At 40.8% G+C, this 19,737-nt stretch overlaps 1 protein-coding gene across 2 annotated transcripts in view; it reads right to left on the bottom strand.

The window, feature by feature from the left end:
• Positions 1-18,966, bottom strand: part of CCDC186 (coiled-coil domain containing 186) — a 34,581-nt gene extending 15,615 nt beyond the window's left edge. The window contains exons 1-4 of one of the 2 annotated variants that reach the window (XM_059476790.1): positions 18,849-18,966; positions 5,299-5,977; positions 2,885-3,011; positions 803-931 (exon numbers count right to left, since the gene is read on the bottom strand). In XM_059476790.1, the coding sequence (XP_059332773.1) occupies positions 803-931; positions 2,885-3,011; positions 5,299-5,960 (918 nt within the window). In that variant the 5' untranslated portion in view covers positions 5,961-5,977; positions 18,849-18,966. Of the gene's footprint in view, positions 1-802; positions 932-2,884; positions 3,012-5,298; positions 5,978-17,895; positions 17,948-18,848 lie in introns of those variants that run through there. The other variant, XM_059476791.1, reaches the window with a different exon arrangement.
• Positions 18,967-19,737: the final 771 nt, after the last annotated feature.

Genomic DNA, 19,737 nt, shown 5'->3' with positions numbered 1-19,737 from the left:
TCCCTCTTAAGCACTGAAATTACTCCTACTTTTAACAATAAATATTGTAACAGCTGCATCTTCACAGCTGAACATCTCAAATAAGTTATCAATACATGAGTAATTTGGTTTTTAGAAGAAAAGAAGTATAATATTTAGGAACAGAATTTTGCAAATAGTCAGTATTGGTACTCTCTCTTCCTTCATCCACATGCCAACTTGCCAACTGCACAATCATTATCCAGTGGCTTGTTTTTCAGCTGGATCACTTTCAGTGGCTAACTTTTAAAGATTCCCCCCACCCCACACCTAACAAGTTCTGCCTCAAATTAGGAAAAAAAATAAAATCAGACACTGAGCTTTAGAACACATGCAACTGAGAAAATACTTGGTATAGTATGATATTAAAAAGGAAAAAAAAAATCCCAGATTTCAGTAACACAAAGATAAAATAAAAGCTTTGTGCTGGAATTGAGAAAAATATTAATTTTTTTGACAGCCTGTATGAAAAAAGCTACTGTCAGCTTTTAGCTCCTTTTGAATCAAGTTCAGCTTACAGGTAAAGAAAATGAGATTTCCTTGAGAGCTGAATTCAATACATATAAAAATAGGTATTTTTTAAAAGAGTTATCAGGCACTCTGAAGTGTTAACTGTCAGCAGTGAATTTCGAAATAGCTGTTATCAAAAATGCATATATAACTGCACACTAGCAGATCCAATCTTTGAATATTCTGTCTTATTTAGTGATCCAATATGTTTCCTACAAGAACCAAGTTTGTTCAGTAATGTAGATGTACAATAGTTTAAGTTTCTTCAAATTACCTGTTCCATTCGAATGGCCATCTCTTTATGCAACTGCTGAATAGTATTTTTGGCTGCTGCATCTTGAGTTACAAGTCTGTCTTTGCTAGTTTTCACTTCTTTATTAAGCTCTTCTATTCTTGCTTCCAGCTAAAAGACAACATCATTATATAATTATAGGGAAAATAACTCTTTGATCATGTTTTATAGAGGCAGGCATATTTCACACAAAATTAGATGCTTCAACAGATATTTACCTGTATTTTACACTTGTCAGGCTGCAACCACCCATATCAACATCTAGCTTTGCATGAGTAGGAAAAGCATGAAAAATGTCAATTCTCATCTTCAGTGAGAGTGAAGATGCTTCAAACCAAGTAAAACACCAGGCACAGTAATTTACTATACAAAATAACAGACTGACAGCAAGTCAGAGCTGCCAGAGAAGAGCAGCTCACCTTCCATCCTTTAGTTCCTATCCTTGTGCCATATCCTTCACCATGCCAGCAAAGCAGCCATGCATCCATACTGAAATGGACTGGGAATTAATTCATTGAAAAAATCACTCAGCAAATAAAGATGAGCTTAGTCATCATGCTGGCACTTTTTTTAGCCACCTAGTGAACCAAGTCAGAGACCTGATCCAGCTGAAGAATAATCCCCAGTGTTAACTGGAACACTTCCCAGAGGGTGCTCCCTGCCAAGTCATGCAAATCCAGCAGGAGCAGCCTGGTGGCTGCAAAGGCTGTGACATTGCCCAAATCTTGTTCAAATTGTGCCTCACAGCTCTCCTCTTGTCCCAGGGGAAAGCCAGCTCACCCAGGCTGGGGGTTTTGGTTTTGTTTGTTTGCTTTGGAGGAGAAGTGTCAGGATGCCAGGATCAGTACTGTACATTCTGTGCAGTCCCAAGCTGCTGTGTAAGAGGCAAGAACCACCCAATTTGCTTCTGTTACCACACCATGACTTGACCACACTTTGTTCAGCTCTGCAAATGCATCATGTGCCAAAGAAAAAGCTTCACATGTACAAGCAGGCAGGTACAGTTTGTCTAGAGCATTGAGTGCAGCCAAGGTTTCATATACAGAGAAGTTACCATAAAGCACTAACACAGAAATTTCAACAATAAAACACCACCTTCACAAATAGAAAAATGCAAATGATTCACTGCAATGTCTCTTACAGCTCAAGTGCTATCAACAGCTATATAAAACTATTATAGTCCAAAAGAATATTTTCTGAAATCACTTGCAAGCATGTAGTATCACAAACACCCTCACAAGTATTTTCTTCAGAATGGAATAAAGCAATTGCTGCATGATAGAGCTTCAAGAAATCATACATGACTCACGACAGAGCTATCATGGAAATACAGACAAGAAAGAATGAGAGAGTTGCTCATACTGGTTTATTCAGGCACAAGCATGTGTAGCCTAAAAATAACACTTTTCAATCACATAATGGATTTTCAAATATTCTCTGAAATCAGCCATGAATATATGAATATACTACATGAATATATTCCTCTAGAACACTTCAAGCCTGACACCCTGCTCTGTGAACAGATTTCTGCATGATGCAGACACCAACAAAGAAACCTGACAACCAGGATAGTCACCAGCACTTGGACAAACAGAAATTGGTATTTTAAATGTTTCTCTTGCCAGATTTCAAAGATGTAATCTGTAATCAGTTTATAAAGCTGGCCAGCCAGCTGCAGGGACATGAGCAGATAGCTGATAACAGCCAAGCAGTGACACCTGGTGTGAAACCTTTTCTTCCCACACTAAAAGCAGCCTCCACCATGCACAAACCATGGTCCTCCTTGGCCTGCTGGGGTTCTAACAAGCCCCTCAGAAAATTCCTGTATTTAGTACCTGCTACTACCACAGCAGAGACTGCCAGATAAAGAACATTTAAGGGATGGGAATCCAGAAAGTCAGCTTATCCAAATTCACTAAAGGCACTTAGACAATTTCTTGGAATACAAAAGTAGATTTATCCTCTTAAAAAGCTCAGGATAACAAGCATGGGAATCAACAGTGGCAACAGCGACATTATACACAGGTGAAATACTAACCAGCACTTCTGTTTTGTTATCTGTACCTGTTTAATGATGCTGAGGTGCTGCTTTTCTGTTTCTGTTCGTTTTTTCAATTCATCTTTTAATTTGTCCTTTTCTGAGCAAATTTCCAAAATCAGTTCCTGATGCTTTTTATTTTCTTTCATCAATCTGTAAAGAAAAAAAAATTAAAAACAAAGTACATCAGTACTGGGGTTTTTTGGTTGCTTGTTTTCAATCTCAAGAAACATGGGTTTTGCTCATCGATCTGCAAGTTTTATTGGAAGCCAGAAACCCTAAAAAAACCCATGAAAGCTTTACAAGGAAAAAAAAAAAAAAAAAGAATACTGTGCATGTGGAACTTAACTCCAAAAGAGCAAGCAGCAGCCTCCTTGTGAGGAAACTGCTTGTTTCCAGCATTTTAGGGTGGCTGTGGTCTATAATGACATGGGACATTTGGTAACTCTATGAAACTAGGAAATTGTAAATGCCAGTAATTTTAAGATAATGACATACAGTAACTTCCAGTCAGATAGTCTCACCAGTCATTTGTCTGAAAACACAGAAATTTTATTTATTTCATGGATTTCTCAGAGTACCCAAGAAGTTCACAACCTGGTAAGAAACAGAATCCTGATTTAAGTCCTAAGTGGGTAACACGTATCTGTGCCCATGCTCTTCATAAAGTTCAATTTTCAGCAATAAATCCAGTTCAGCTGTTTGAAGCCAACTCAGACCTAGTTTGACATTCTAACATAAAACTCAGAAGTTACATTGTCAGAACTGCTGAATGAATAGTCTCACATGTATTTACATGTTTGCAGATACCATTACATGGTGGGTATTTTAGGCCACTAAATGCATAAATTTTTGAAAGGCATGCATTTACCTGAAAAAGATACTTAATTATCCCTTTATCCACCCCTTTGTTGAAAAAAAATCTCTGAACAAACTAGTCTCCTAAATTATAAAGAATTCAAAACCATCAGTTACAAAGAGCTGAGCACCTGTGATTTGCTTTTTAATCTATTAATGAATATTCCAGGATTACAAATTCTTAATTCATGCCACAGCTGCTGACATACATATTTAGATCTGATCACAGGAGACAACTGGGCTATTTCCAGAATGATGTTACAAGGAATTCTGCTGATCATCAAGTAAGGGACAAAACAAACAGAACCCAGAATAGCCTTTGGGCCAAACACAAAATATTCCACAGCAGTTTCATACTCTTAAGGTGAATTCCCAAGTGTCAAATGATTGCAGCTGCCCAAAAGAGACATGTTTTTACATAAAGCCTTCTGTATGTATATATAACATACACACATATAAAAACACTTGTCCCTGAGGAAGTAATTGATCCATGGCTGAAAATGCTGCCCTGCCTCTGAGTTTACTATGAGTAAGTAAAACTCTTTATCTCATGATCTCCTGGAATTACCTCTCTCTACACACCCACTACTTCAGATTCCCACTCCTCCTCTGTAACTTCTGAATGTGTAACTGTGCATTCTTCCTGTCATCAGCTGACTCTCCTCACATGGATGGTTTCTGTCAGAGGTTAACTGGTGAAGTGCAACAGAATACTTTCCCTACTGGGACTCTGTCCCCCTGTCTGGTTTCCCTTCCTTTGATGTCCTCCTATATCATGGTACTGCAGAGCCTTATACAAAAAGTAGTACTCTATTTCCAGCTCTGCAAAAAGGAATAAATATAAAGTTAGAGGCTACATTTTGTTAGCAAAAAAACATTTCTAAAGAGGCAACAGAGTATTAAACACCAAGTAAGGAATCATGAAGTCAAGCAATGAACTGACTTTTGATGAACAGAAATATTCATGTTGAATACTGCCTGGTAGAACTATTAAGCCCAGTTAATTATAACACTTATAAGCCATGCATTTCAGAAGTCCTCCTAAAAAATGTGCAGAGCAGTTTATCTGCATATGGCACTTCCAACTCAAATAATACTCTCATCTGATTAACAACTTTGCTGGATGACAGCAGGAGATTGAATACTACTGGAAAAAGAAACAAGCAATTCTGAACATAAATAAAATGCCCATTGTGGGAGTTAGTATTTTCAAAGATTCATTTCTCCACAGACACATATGGACTGAATGAATCCTGGACTATTTTTAAATCACCATTACTGCTGCAGTATTTAAGTAATTCTAGACATTGGCAAGCTATTCAATGACACAGTTGGCTATTCAGTTCCTGCCAAATCCTGCAAGAATTCAGACATCTAGGCACACAATTTTATTTACAAGTACATGCCACAAGTAAAAATTATTCCTTGCACAAAACAATTTTAAAAAATCTCATTAACTATCCTCATACCAACTCAAGACAACTTGCTTCATACCAAAATGTTGTATGCAGGTGCACACAACATACAGCCAAAGTTGTTCAGCACACACCTCCAACTGTGAAGCACATACTCAAATACTCACTTTGTAATAGTTTGTTCTTGCTGTAGGTATTTATCTTGTACACATTTTTCAAACACAGCCAAGGCATGTTCACCCTTCTGCACACCATTGGGGAGCTTTGGTTCTTTTGAAAAATCTGTGGATAAGAGTTCAGACTCTATTTCCTTCAGCAAATCCTCCTGTGAGGAAGTCTGATGTATTGTAGAAATAAGTTTCTTTGTGCAGTCTGTGTCATAGGGGCTTTCTGAATAGATTTTATCACTTGATTTTTTCACAAAATCAGACTCCTCCCTTAGATCCTGTAATATTTCCATTAATGATTGTTCTGTCTGGTTAGTTTTTGGATCATGTTGTTCAAGTTCTTCACTAGGTAGATGTTGTGATTTTGTGGAGCCTCCTGCCTTTGTTTCACAGCAGGCATTGGCAGAGGAGTCTGTCCCTCCACACGGCTGCTGTCCTTCTGCTGGGGCCCCACTGCTGCTGGTGCCATCCTGATCTGGGGACAAGGAACTCAATTTCCTCTCCAAGACAGCAGCATCACCTCCAGTGCAACTGGTGCTTGGGCATTCCTCCACTCCAGGTGTTTCATCAGCCTTCTCATTTTCTGAGGACTTGCAAGAGGCATCATCTGACAGATTGACTGGCTCCAGTGTGCTCTGCATTTCTGGTAAATGTTCCTCCATAATCTTCCTTTGGAAATCTAGATGGAGAATTCATATTACAATATGTTATATACAATATCAAAATAGATTGAGATAGGGGGAATAAAGACTACTAGAAAGTAAAATTCTAAGTGGAAAAATATTTAGATACATATTATACAGAATTTGTTGATCTTTCTGCCCAACCTTTAAGTAAATGCTCCAATACATTTTTTCTTAAGAGAAGGTGAGAAATGAGGGATAGCAAACATGAAGCAGAGAGATAGTAAATGCCAAGGTAAGAAAAAAGCAGAACTTCTTAGAATTAATAATTCTACCATTTAAATCCACAAAAATTCCAAGTAATCACTTCTAAAAATACTTCATGACAATAAATAACCTAAAAAGATTAAGCACCCAGGGTCTTACAGCTCTTACTTCCCTATACATGATTTGAAAGCAACATGTCTTGATTTATTCATTTTTACAATACAGGGTGACTCCCTGGTCCAGCCAGAATATCCAATTTCCTCAGAGTCCTGTCCTCACTGAGCATCCATACAGCAAAATGCATCTGCACCCAGGAAACTAAGGGAAGGGGCTGGGGGAGGATGGGGTGAGATTCTCTTTTGCCATCTGTTTTCAAGCAACCAAAATCCGCTGTGGAAGAGCACAGATGGGCTGGGGCAGATCTACTCTGTCAAACAGTGGCTTGCAGAGCAAGGACTTGAAAAGCTCAGTAGAAGCTCTCTAGAAGGACACCACAGTGAGAACCAAATAGCCAGAATAATTATGGAAGAGCCTGGGTATAATACTTTTTGACTTATAATACTTTTTCAGGAATCCCAGATGGTCCAGTATCTGAAAAGACTACTAGCATTTTTAGCAAGCACAGGAAGCCCTTATTTCCATTAGGAGAAATTCATTACAGCAGTCCTAACTTTTATATGCAACCCTATCCTCCTACACTGGAAATTTAGGCTATTTATAAACAATGCAAACTTTTCATTACCCTTTGCTTCAAAAGATTTATGTTCAGGTCAACAATGGAACCAGCAAATCTCACTGCTTGGTTCATGCAGTCCAAACAAATGCTCTTTTGGTACCCATCTACCCTTTGATAACTTCTGCTAGCAATGAAAGTTCACAATGTACTACTATTATTCTCAAACAAAACAAACCCAACTGACAGTCTCAATGTGAAAGTAAAAGTGAACATAACTGCAAGAAAAAGTATTCAGCTTGATAGTTGCAGAACACATTAGTTCCTACTTAATTAAAATGCTGTTAAAAACCAATGCTTTCAGACTAGTGCACTTTAATCAATAATCATAAGATAATTTGCCAATTATGCAGTTAAGACAGAAGAAAAATTCACCTGCAAGTATCTGTTCCCTCTTGTCAAAAGAAGTTTATAATCCACTTCACACTCAGCTGTAAAAGATACTCTATTAGCATAAAGCTGAGGAACTGGTTTTTTCTCTAGTAGTTACTCTAGTCAAAGTTCCTGATGATGCTTTCTCTGGAATGATCAGAGGGGGTTTTCTACCTTGTTTTAAGCCTTTTTAAAGGGACTTCTCAAGTATTACAGAACATCCCATAATGTGCAGTTGTTTGATGTACTACTGCCTCAAACCTGCTTGTGACTGCCCAGCTGCTGCAGTTCACCTTTACCACAAGAAAGGGAGTGGTAAAATTGGATACATGAACTTCCATGTTGGTTGTTACACGTAAAATTTCCAGTCCAGTCAGCAAGCTGGAGGGTATTTATCTCCATATGGAAGCAACAAGTGAAAAATACAGCCCTGTTAAAGAGCACATTAGGAAGGTCACTCAGTTTTCTTTTTATTGTGTTACTTCCTTCTGTAAATAATACTGTGAATTAGCATTACAAAGACTAATCTACGTGGAATCAGAAATACAATTATTTGCACTACTCAGTCACAGAGAAAACAAGAGCCACTGACTCCATATCCAAATAAATTAGTTATTATTAATCATAACTAAAGTGTAAGTTTTATATCAAACACATGAGGAATTTGAGTAATGACTATACAAATCAGTTAAAGCATGAAAAGTAAATTATGATGATTTAGTGTTCCCTGCAGTTGTACTTTAATTTCCAGTGGTACCTAGAATATAATTTACCACATTAAGTTCACAGTCTTTATGATTCCAATACACTGGATTTAGCCTTATCTGCCCAAATCTGCCTGCACCTATCTGAACCTATGTATGACATACATAGATTTTCCCCCCTACTGTCAATGAATAATATTAGCTTTTACCTTCTAATTACTAACTCTTAAACAGAAATTAAATAATTGATCACAGGGTCACAGCTTATTTTCACACCAGAAACGTGCAGACAAAGAACTCATGTGGAGCAGCTGTCAATGCAAATTCATACTGACATTCAAATACCTCCTGAATATTCAAAGTTTGTTCTGCCTACCTCAGGCAACTGAGTATAACAGCTAATTCCTATATAATGCCAGAGACAAAACTGCAGTGATGTCACTGGAGAAAAGCCTCTTGGTTTGTAAGCAAAACATTTTGTGTGACACAAGAATCCTTCGGTTTAGCAGCAGCCAGTTGAGATGAAACATGCTAATATCTGACTGTTTCACATCAAACACACAAATCCATCAAGCTCCAGATAGCATTTGGACACCATCTGATAGGAGATCCACACCTTCCCAGGTTTAATATCCATCTTGTATTACCCTACTAAAATTACCTTTTCAAAATCAGGGATGTACTACGGTTATGTATACTGCATTAAGGAAACAAAACAGTTTAGTGGCTCTTATGATGTCTTCAGAAGGCAGCAAAAACAATCAGAAAAGGCAAATCTTGACTGAAGCAAGTGAACTGGCTTATGTAATGATATGTTTAAACATCAAACAAGCACAGTGTGTTGAGTGACAGCAAAGTGCTGGATTCTTGCACTGTTTTGCAAAGCTCCTACCTTCAACCATGTGCTCTGCTCCTTCCTTAGGCCTGACCATCATCTTGATAGCAGGACAGAAATGTGATGCTTGTTTCACCCTGAAGTCTAAGTCCCTTCTGCTGCCTGGGCCACAGGACCTTCTCAGAGCAGCACCCAGAGTGGCCCAGCCCAAGCCTGCTTGCCCACATGCCATGAATGACTGCTATCCATCCAGGGCAGCATGAGAAAAGCTCTGTCACTGCCCTGTGACACTCTCTGCAGCTGTGACAGGACTCTGTGTAACTGGTCCGACCAGCTGTCCTGTGTTTTACAGCTCACAATTAGTGTGACACTCCACACATCCTCCCCCATGCTCCTGTCCCACAGCAGAGGAGGCAGCTGGCTGTGCTCTCCCCCAGTGCAGTGACACAAATCCAAGTGGAATTACATCAGTTCAGATCCAGGAATGAGGAACAGGAGCACAGCTCAGCCACATTTGCAAAACACCTCCCTACACATCAGAACACAGGCAAGTTGTACCCTTCAAAGCCAAAACTGCCTTTTCTTTAAACAGCCACTGTTGTTTCTCATCACAGATGTGTCCTTCAAAGATGCAGAGAGCATGCATACTTTTCATCATTATTCACAAAACTAAGCTTAAACCTGCACCAGCACAGATGATCTCCAAGTTCCACAGTAACATCTAAAATAAGTAAGTAGTTAAATAGCTAGCACAGGACACATAACATTAAAGGCTGGTACTGGTAAGGATTACAGCCATTTATCACACTACTTAAACTAAGATGTGCTTATCTGCTAAATTGCTGATAGCACAGCTGACTGGAATCAGAGGCAGGGAGCAGAGAGCCTGCCAAAGGAACACGTGAACAGCACAACAACTTTTGAATACAAATGTCTCCCAGGTATGGCAGTGAATACAAAGACTCAGGAAATAGCATTTTTTATTTCACTTTGTTACACAACAGAAACGTCTTCTATTAACTGCTAATCAAATAAGAAGAACAAATACGACAATGAGTCAATTAAGCTCTTCAAGGAAGTATCTGACACAGTATAAGTATTGATTATCCTGGGAGAATATCAAAAATCTCAATATACACTCCTGTAACATGCCAGCTAAAGGAAGAAAAAAATTTCCTGTAGCTACCTTAAGCAGCAGTCCAGAGAAGCTCATGCTGTAACAGCAAATTCTCACTTCAGAGTCCATGCACTGGCACAGAGAAAAGCATTTTCTGTAACACTCAGACCTCCCCTTTCCTCTGCTTACACTCCTAACTTTTTAGGGAAGCTGTTGGCACCCTCGTCCCTTGGCTGCTCATCCACTGTACTGGTTGGAAATCCCTCCTGCCATGGCAGTACTGCTAATTCTGACTACAACACCACCTTTGCCAGCTCCAGCCTGCTATGCAATGAGTACAGACAAGGTTCTGGTCTGTTTTAATCCAATATTATGCCATTTCAAACTGCTTGTCTTTTCAATCTTCTTACTGAATACAAATATGATTCTTTTAAGTCCCTGACTACAAAGGTCTTTTCCTAAGCACATGCACTACTAATGCTGGAATTTAATTTCATAAAATGAGCAGAATTTGACCCAAACTCTCAATACTTCTGTTGTAAATAGTCAAGAAAGAGGAAAAATACTTTGTTTCAGCCAATTCCAAAACACAAGTGAGATGACAGCTAAAGAAACACATTAAATGATAACTATAGGAATCTTTCACTGAGGTGTCGCTCCCTAGAAGACTTGACTAAAAACAAGTGAAAAAAAGAAAGTGTGCCTTGTCACCTAGTAACTATCACAATGAGGTTCTTTACAACAAACAGATTAAAGAATGACAGAAATGTGTGCCTGGGGTGGTTCTGTAAGCAAACTTAAGGTCAAGGTCCTGAGAAACAAAAATCACTGCTTAAAGAGAAAAAAATATACATATAGTTACACCTCAATGCCTAAAAATACTGCAGAGAGAGGGGCAAAAAAGGGCAGGAAGGAATAATGCTTCACACACAGGTGAGTGCAGATATGAAACCTTGTTCAACCCAGGCTTGAAATGAAAGTGAAGAGCATTGAGCTAAGGGACTCTCAGGCAGAAAACCTTCTGAAAGAGGAGTAATAAAAACTTAATACAGCAAATACAGTTTAGTGGACACCAGACACATTCAACTACACATTACATAACATAATAGCCAGTAGCAGTCAATTCTTTTAGCTCCTTTCAACAAGAAAGGGTTTTGCATCATCTTTGGGCAGATGTTTTCCATGCCTGGCTGTGCTCAGGAATCATCTACTCTCCAAAAAATACACGTGCAATCCAAAAAAATTGTGAAAAAGCATTTCTCACTCCAGCTCAGACCATATTTACTGTTTACCTCTGGATATGTAAAAAGTATCCAGACAGGTTTTATAGGATATGAAACAAGCTCATTTTTAAACAGAAGTACAAGGTAGCTTTCATCTTTCCATTTCACATCAGTCACAGCAGAGTACTCAAATTTCCTGTAGTAATGGACTGAAGTCTCAAAATACTCAGAGCTGCCACAGAGTTGTGATGCATTTCAGAGAGCAGGTGGGGGACAAGGAAAGGAGTGATGCAGTGCTCCAGCAGCCACGGGCAGATGACTCCAACACTCAGCACTGTCCTAAGTACCATGACAGGGCCTGGCAAGCAGCTCAGTGACAGAAAAACCTGGTGACACCAACACAAGCACCCCAAGTTCCCAGAAGTCCTTACTGCTCTTATTCTGATGTCACCTCAGGACTCAGAGCTGCTTTGTCACTGCACTGTGTACTGTAAACTTGCCAAGGAATCACAGCACACCTCTAAACAAAGTCCACATATTTACAGGAAAAACCTATCTAGAAAATAAGGGCCTTGAAATTGCTTCAGAGCAATTCTCTTCATGCTGCAATTTGTGATCTGTACTTCCTGGTTCTTTCTCAAGAACTGGATGACAACTCACAAAATTCCTGCTGTTACTCCTTATTTTCTTTTCCAAGATGGCACATTCTGAAGATAAGTTCCATAAAAATCCCAGCAAACATCCTTAAGCAGTAGTCTCTTCAAATGCTCTGTAACACTCACCATCCTTCCTCTATATCCTTCCATATTGGCTCTGGTTCCTGAACTCTGCAGTTCAGGTTTAGTGTCCAGTGGCAGCAACCAGGAGAAGGGATGCTTGTCCTTTGGAGAGCTTCTTATGGAGATAGCTAGAAAAGGGGTTTATTCTTAACATGCTCAGGCTCCCCAGTGAGAGCTAATAATGACTTCTTTTCCCTAGTACCACCCCAGAAGAGTGGGCAGCAACACATAGCTGAAATAACCAGCTGTCAGTCCCAGGCACTGTTACTGCTCCCTGTAACACATCCCAACTGATTTTACAAATAGCTCTGCTCTTCTGCATCCTTCTCTCCAATTCAACCAAAAATGCCTGTTTGTGGGTTTACAGAGATTTTTGTTTGCCAGCTAATGGCAACGTTGTGGGAGCAAGGAGGGTAAAAATAGCTCCATTTTGATACTGAAGGTGCTGGATGCAGACATCTATGAATCATTCCAGTTTCGGCAAAACTGAATTTAGGAAAGCAGACATACAGCCTGCCTACAGATACAGAAAGTTGTGGGGTTTCTCTCTGCAGAGCCCAGTACTAGATGAACAGAAAATTCTACACCCCAGCTCAACCAGGTAGAAATGTAATGCTTTCACAATGACTGCCCTGTTTGTTCACCTGCAACAATTCAGAAACCAAAGCAGAGCACTGAAGCACCTGAAACTGCAGCTGGTCTAAAGAGATACCAGGAACTGTTCACTTTTAGTACTCTGGCTTTCTAACAGTCCTGCAATCAAGAGGCCTGTTCATTGATATGTGTGATACCTGAAAAAAGACATACTTTTAACTTAGTTGTAAAATCTTTCAAAGATTATCTAATAATAAAATAATAAAGGTTAAAAAAACAAGATACACACACCAAAAGACTACTAAAAACTCCAAACTACCAGCTAAATCTAGAACTGGGAGGTCTGGAAGACAGATTTATTTTTTTTTTTTTTACAATGAAAAGCATTATCCTCATAAAATTTTAACTGCAAAGAAAATACTGACTTTTTTTTTCCGGTATCACCCAATAGCAAATTAAAATGCAGTCATGTGAATTTGCAAGAGGAAGTTATGTGTATTTTACAGCTGTTTTGAAGATTGACATTTATACCTGAAGTCACATTGCAAATCACTCTCCCATTACTCCAGCTCTCCAGAGTTAAAGCTCTCAGCAGCCTGCCCAGACACACCCATGCACTGGACTCAGCTACAAATAAAACATCCACTGTCTTACAGTGTTCTGTGTCTTGACCTGCAAAAGCACTGAGCACAAGTAGTTCTCATCTTATCAACAACTTGGAGGTGAGCTGACACTTCAGCTCTTTCTGCTGGAATGGAATCTAACATTTACTTCACATGCAAGCAAGGACTGTGTTTAATTCAGTAATACTGAGCACTGTTTCAAAACACACCTTTTTGCTGACATTATCTTCAAAAATTCTTATAAGGATCAGCAATGCCCTAAAGCTATCCTAAAATAGCAGTTTTACATTTAACCCTTGGAAGTTGTTATTCAACAATAATTATGATTTTAAAAAAGGAATCTAGTGTACAGGCCAACTCAGAATCAATATAAGCTCCACCATTTAAACTCTGCCTCCTACTCATTCACGTTAAAGAATACATAATATTAAATTCCAATCCACAGATTGATTTTTATACATGGTTCATTACACTCAAGAATCCCATCTTGGAAGCACCTCACTCCATGTAAGCAGCTACTGAAGCTCATGAAGCAAAGATAAATAGATAACTTTACCAAAAGCACATTTATCATTTATAGTGCAATAACAGGTTGGTTCTTTCCCCAATCACTGCAGTACAGACTAAAAGCTCTGCTGAAGAGATTTTTTATACTGCCTTACATTTCCACTCATGCACCCATGAAATGAAGTGACATATGACTGAAATGTCAACGCTCAAAAGACTTTCATGATAAAGCTCTGATGCTCATCAGAAGACCCCACTAAAAGCAAAAGCTGCACATCAGCACCATTTGCACAGCTCAGTTACAGACTCCCCTCTTGCAGGTTCCTGAGCAACAAAAAGAGAGTACAAGTGCTTTACCAGTTCAACTGCAAATTCAAGAGTTAATGTGAGATGCAGTATAATCCAGTCTAACACCAGAGATGGACTTTGTATTTCAAAGACTTAACCAGGATTTATTGGCTGAAGAACACTGAACAGAATAAAAATGATTTGTAGAGTTTTCTTGACAAGTCACAAACATATGAAGCAACCTGCAACCCAATGTAAAAAAGCTTCACAAGTGCCCAGCATTTATTGGAAAGAACAAAACTTGCCTGAACAGTTTGCTTCACAAAGGTCTTTGTCTCCTTTAGCTATCATGCTATAAAATATTCCATTAGAAACACAGTCTTAGATGAATCACAACAGAAAAATAAAGTACTTTCTATTATCTTTACAGACGTTTTCCTAAGCCAGAGATATTAAAGTAACCATTAACAGCCAGACAACTGTTAGAATTAGTTGCCATTTTAATTCAATTTCCAATCTATTAAACTCAGGTAAGAGATGAACCTGTTAGACAGTTTATGTGCTACCACGTGTATTATGGCAACCCAACAAGATTGCTAAAGAATAATTCTGGGGTATGAAAACATTTCTAGCTTCTTACAGTTGTGTTGTTCATTGCAAAACCCAAAATGCCTCTCTTCAAGAACTTTTCACATCTTTATTACACAATAATCATTACTTAAGCAAACTAAAATGCTTTTCCAAGTCAGTGCCAACTTGTCATTGCATGAGAACTCTTGGTAAGAATTTTACATGACAGTAAAACTAAAAATAAAATTGAAGAGAAATTTTATAGCTTGTTTTAGCTCACTGTATTCCTAATAATACTGTTACCTAAACTAATCTGGACAGGCTAACTCCACCTTTTTACTTCACTTGTTGGGTGAAGTTTTTGGTTTCTTTTTCCTAAGGCTACTTTTTCCGTAGCTACTGTCTACTAGTCAACACAGTGGTCAGCCAAACACACCTTCCTATTGTTTCCAGTCAATCCCCAGCTTACCTGTGTTTTGCATGGTATCTTTCACAAGAACTCTGTCACAATGCCTTTCTCAGACTAAGCCTTACATCACCAGGTAACACTGCAAAACAGGGAAGCTCAACTAGAGACAACTCTGTTTTCAACTGAAGTTTGTGTAAGAAAAGAGGATTCTGCTTAAGTTCTGGTTTACATTAGACATAAAATGCAGCTCTACTGTATAGCAGCTGTGTAGAGACACAAAACAAAGGTTTGAACTAAATTGAAAGGGACTGAGGTAAAAAGGTTCAAAAAACCAAATAATTTACATAATCTAATGTGAGATGAATTTCAAACTCCTTCTGGCTTCAGGTTTATATATTTGCTTACAATTCCACATCCAACATTAATCAGAGCAGCAAGTCACACAAGTTATGAAACACTAAAAGGAGATGAACTGGACTGGAAAGCATCACTACAACCTAAGAAAAAGACAGAATTCTTAAGCTGAAGAAGAGATGATGCTGATCACCCCTGCTTGCACTCCATACAAAAAAGCGGGTGCCCATTCCCAGCCATCCTGTATTTACAGACAGCACATACAGGAAGCAAAAGAAACATACCAGAGTCCCACCCACACTAGGTGTCCCAATATTAATTCAGTTTTGCTCAAGATCAAATAGAAATAGAAAAGCTGTCTGTACACTGGGACACTGAGTCCTCCAGCCAGGCAGAACTTGACACAGCTTCTAACTCAACTCACACAAAGCCCTGCTTTGATGCATGTGCTTGAAGGGAAGGAGTGGAACAGTGAATATACACAGTGGTACTTGCAGGATTTCCTTGCTTTTATCAGTTTAACACTTCAACTCAATTACTCTTCTCAGGTTTTCAATGTGACTTCATTAAACACCAATGGCAGTGCCAAGGTGCAAAGCTCAGCATTTCTATCAATTCTTTGAACACAAGACAAGTACTTTAGAAGACAAGGTTTACTCAAACTTTGTATTTGCTTTCCTTTGCTTTCATCACAAGTTAGATAGTTCAACAGAAATGTACAATTCCTTAAAGGCAGCACCAGGTTTTCTATAAAACTCATGCACAGGGTTAATATTATGGTCATATTAACTCCATGCCTGGAGTTAACAACTCCAAAATAAAGTTCATCAGTTAAGGTTTAACAGGTGACGCTGGATTTGCTCCCATCATAACACAAGTCATGGGGTACACCTTGAGAGAGTTATCCTTTGTCATAGGAGCCCCAACATTGGAAGCTTATGTATCAGAGGAAAACAACACCCTAGCATCAGCATCCTTTTACTGTGAACATCACATAAGGCTTGGATACTTCAGGATTTGCAATCTTCTGTGTGTCTTCAGCACAGAGCAATTCTTACTGCCCCAAGTCAGTAAAATGAGTCTCTACTTCAGCAACCAATGAACGCAATGCCAGCAACAGCACTACTGTCACCTTTTTGGTGACAGGTTTTGGAACCCTGCCTTTAGCTCTGCTTACAACAAGGCCAGGAGCAGCTCTGTCCTCACCAGAACCCTGTTTTCATTCACCTTCTGACACTGATAACATCACCTGTGCAAAGAAGAATGTCTTCAGGGAGGAGAAGAAATCAAATTTACGACTGAGTACACAAGCTGGAGAAAGCACACATTCTATGACAGCTCTTCCACACCTGTAACAGAGCCATAACTCTTGCTCACACTACAGAAGCCAGAGCTCTGGCAGACCTTCTTACAAACCTGTAGTGTCGTGGCACTGGTAAGACATGGATCATGGCATATTTGGCACTGGAGATTGCAGCAAGTTTGCTTTCAATGGCTCTTTTCAAATGCTGTTTCCAGAACATGCCAAAAGCAGTAAAATTCCAGCCCTGGAATTACTGCCTGTATGGTCACTACATACTGAAAAACACCATTTGGGGCGACAGGAGAGTTCTACTGTTTTCAAACCTGACTTTCCTAGAGTTTCTCCAGTATCCCTGAAAACAAATAAGTAAACACTTCAATCCTTTAGGTTGTGAAAATGTCAACTGAGAGCTCTATAGAAGACTGTAGATTAATTAACTTCTGTTAATTAATCTAAGATGTAGTATTATAGACAATATTGTTATAGTATCAGTATTCCATGTACTTCCTGAAATTAGGGTCATGATTTTCCCCTCTATTTTGACATTTATTTCCTTCTGATGAGTTTTTTTCACACTCAATTTCAGGCAGCAGGTCTTGGACTATGACTTGGAGGTAAGTAGCATCTACGAGGCTATCCAATACTGTCTTTGGCAACTGGAAAAGAAGCTCAGAACAATTTAGCCCAGAACTAAGTAGAGGATATTGTTTCCTGGACCCCACATCTACTAATTTAACATGCTTAATAACACAATTATATCCAGAAAAACATTGCCTTTCTATTTTTCATAGCTCTTTTAAAAGCCAGCCTCAGGAAGTTCAGCATTGGCTTCATATAGCATTAAGCAACAGAGGTGCTAATTATAATCAAATTAACCACTCTCTGTATGTGGTTCTTCAGTCCTTTTCTAAACAGTTTGAAACACTGAACCTCACAATGCCAACAAACATATGTCAACAAGTCCAAATCAAATCTTATAAAATGACAGAAAAATACTGTTTTAAAACCAGAAAAGAACAGATGACTGAAGATTTTTAGAAAGGGCTCAAGGCAATATACATCTAGCTCTTTATTTAAAATAAAACAAATGACATTTCAAAAGTCACCTAACACCCTCCTGAAACATCTTCATACATTCAGTTTCTCATATCTCCAGAGCTTAACCATCTCCTCTCTAAAGTCAAGTGCAACATAAGCATTCAGTGCAGCCAGTGATTACATTAGAGAAACACAGCTGTGGCTCACAGTTTCAGTCATTTCCTTATACAACAAAACATACTGGGATAGGAGCCATACCTGGATTTTCAGTGTATTCTGCTTGCAATATTTTAACTTCTGAAAAGCAGTTCTACAATAAGATAAAGCAAAGCAGCACTAAAGCTGGAATGCCATACTTCTCATCTTCACACATTTCAATTCCCTAAGAAATCCTCATTTGGTCTGCACGGAGTCTCGCTGGAAGTATACATGTATCAGACTCACCTGTGCAGACTATTTTCCGGGACAAGAGCCAAAATCTGTGAGCCTACATCACAATCATTTTGCTGAAGTCCTTCTTTCAAACCTACAAGGGCAGGCAGCTTTTACAAATACCATCTGCAAAAACAAGGACACGTACCCTACCGCAACAACGCAGCCGGCTCTAAAAAATAACCTTCGTAACAGCTGCTGGGCTTCGCTATCTAATTATTTACCCATACAGAAAATAAACACGCAGTCAATGAAAAAGCACAACGTAATTAACACCCAGGGAAAGAAAGCTGTACAGAAACAAAGGGACTGCGAGCCAGCCCAGGAGCCTGCGCTCCCCGCTCGGAGGTCCGGCCCGGGCAGGTGTTGCTAAGGCAGGAGCTCAGCCCCGGCCCTGCTGTCACCCCGCTCCCTCCTCCTGCGCCTCGCCCGCGGCCCCGGCGCCACCCCTGCCAGCCCAGCGCCGCCACCGGCACAGGGAGAGCCCCTCGCCACCGGGGGATTCTGCCTGCCGCCCGTCCTTCCCCCGCCCCCGCGGCCGCGGCCCCCAGGGTTTATCTGCGCTGACAGTGAAGCGGATCAGCGGCCCCGCCGCCCCTCCCTAGCCCGCCGGGCAGCGCCGGCCCGTCCCGTCCAGCGCCCTCGGCCGTTCCGCGCCGGCCCCTCGAGGAGCCCGGCAGTGCCCGCGCGGCTTGGGGACGCCGGCAGTGCCAAGGCGCCGGCTCCGAGCACCCACCCACCCACTCGCCCGTCCGCCCTTGCTGCGGCTCGGCCCTCACCCGGTCGCTACACGGGCAGCAGGAGCAGCGGCGGCAGCGCGGCCATGGCGGGCACAGTGCGATCCCACTCCCCGCCGGCCGCCCGGCCCGGCGCGCTGACACATCAACAAAGATGGCGGCGGCGGGCGGGGCCCCGCGGCGGCGGGGGCGGGATCGGGGCAGCCCCGGGCGGCGGGGCCGGCCCTGCCCCGCGGGGGCCGCGGTTCCTCGGGATGGGCCGGGGCGGACGGGCTATCGCGGCAGCCGCCGTCACCAGCAGGTGACGCGGGACCCATCTCGCCGCCTGTCCTCGCCCTCGTGCTGCTGCCGCGGTCCCACCCGCGCCGCCGAAAGCCCGCGATCCACTGACGGCGCTGGAAGCTCCGAGCGGCTGGATGTAGGACATCATGCTGCGGTGTTTGTGCACTCGGCGCCAGGGGACATTGAGGGTGCACATTAGCAAGAATTTCTTCACGGGAAGGGCGATGAGACGGCGGAACGGACGGCCCAGGGAGGTGGTGGAGTCGCCCTCCCTGGGGTGTTTAAGGAGAGCCCGGCCGGGGCACTCACTGACCTGGTGGTGTTGGGTCATGGGCGGGACTCGGTGATCTCAGAAGCGTTTTCCAACCTAATCGATTTTGTGATTTCACACAAGACATTTCCAGGCACGTGTCTATAAATTGTTTCAGTCTGGATTTTTTTTTTTTTCTCTTCCTATTTAAACATGTGTTTATGTTAACAAGGGATCTCATGTCAGACATTCCATAGCACTGTCTAAACCCATAGCCCTGAGCAGCTGCCTTACAGGAGGGATTCTTCTTCACCTCAGCTGTTTTTGGAGAGATGGTTACGAAGATGCCTCTCCTTTTTGCAAGATCCAGAGCACAAGTAATGACAAATAGAATCTTCT

The sequence above is a fragment of the Ammospiza nelsoni genome, chromosome 8, assembly GCF_027579445.1.
Source record: "Ammospiza nelsoni isolate bAmmNel1 chromosome 8, bAmmNel1.pri, whole genome shotgun sequence".
Classification (NCBI taxonomy): domain Eukaryota; kingdom Metazoa; phylum Chordata; class Aves; order Passeriformes; family Passerellidae; genus Ammospiza; species Ammospiza nelsoni.
This window is presented reverse-complemented; position numbering and strand designations above follow the sequence as displayed.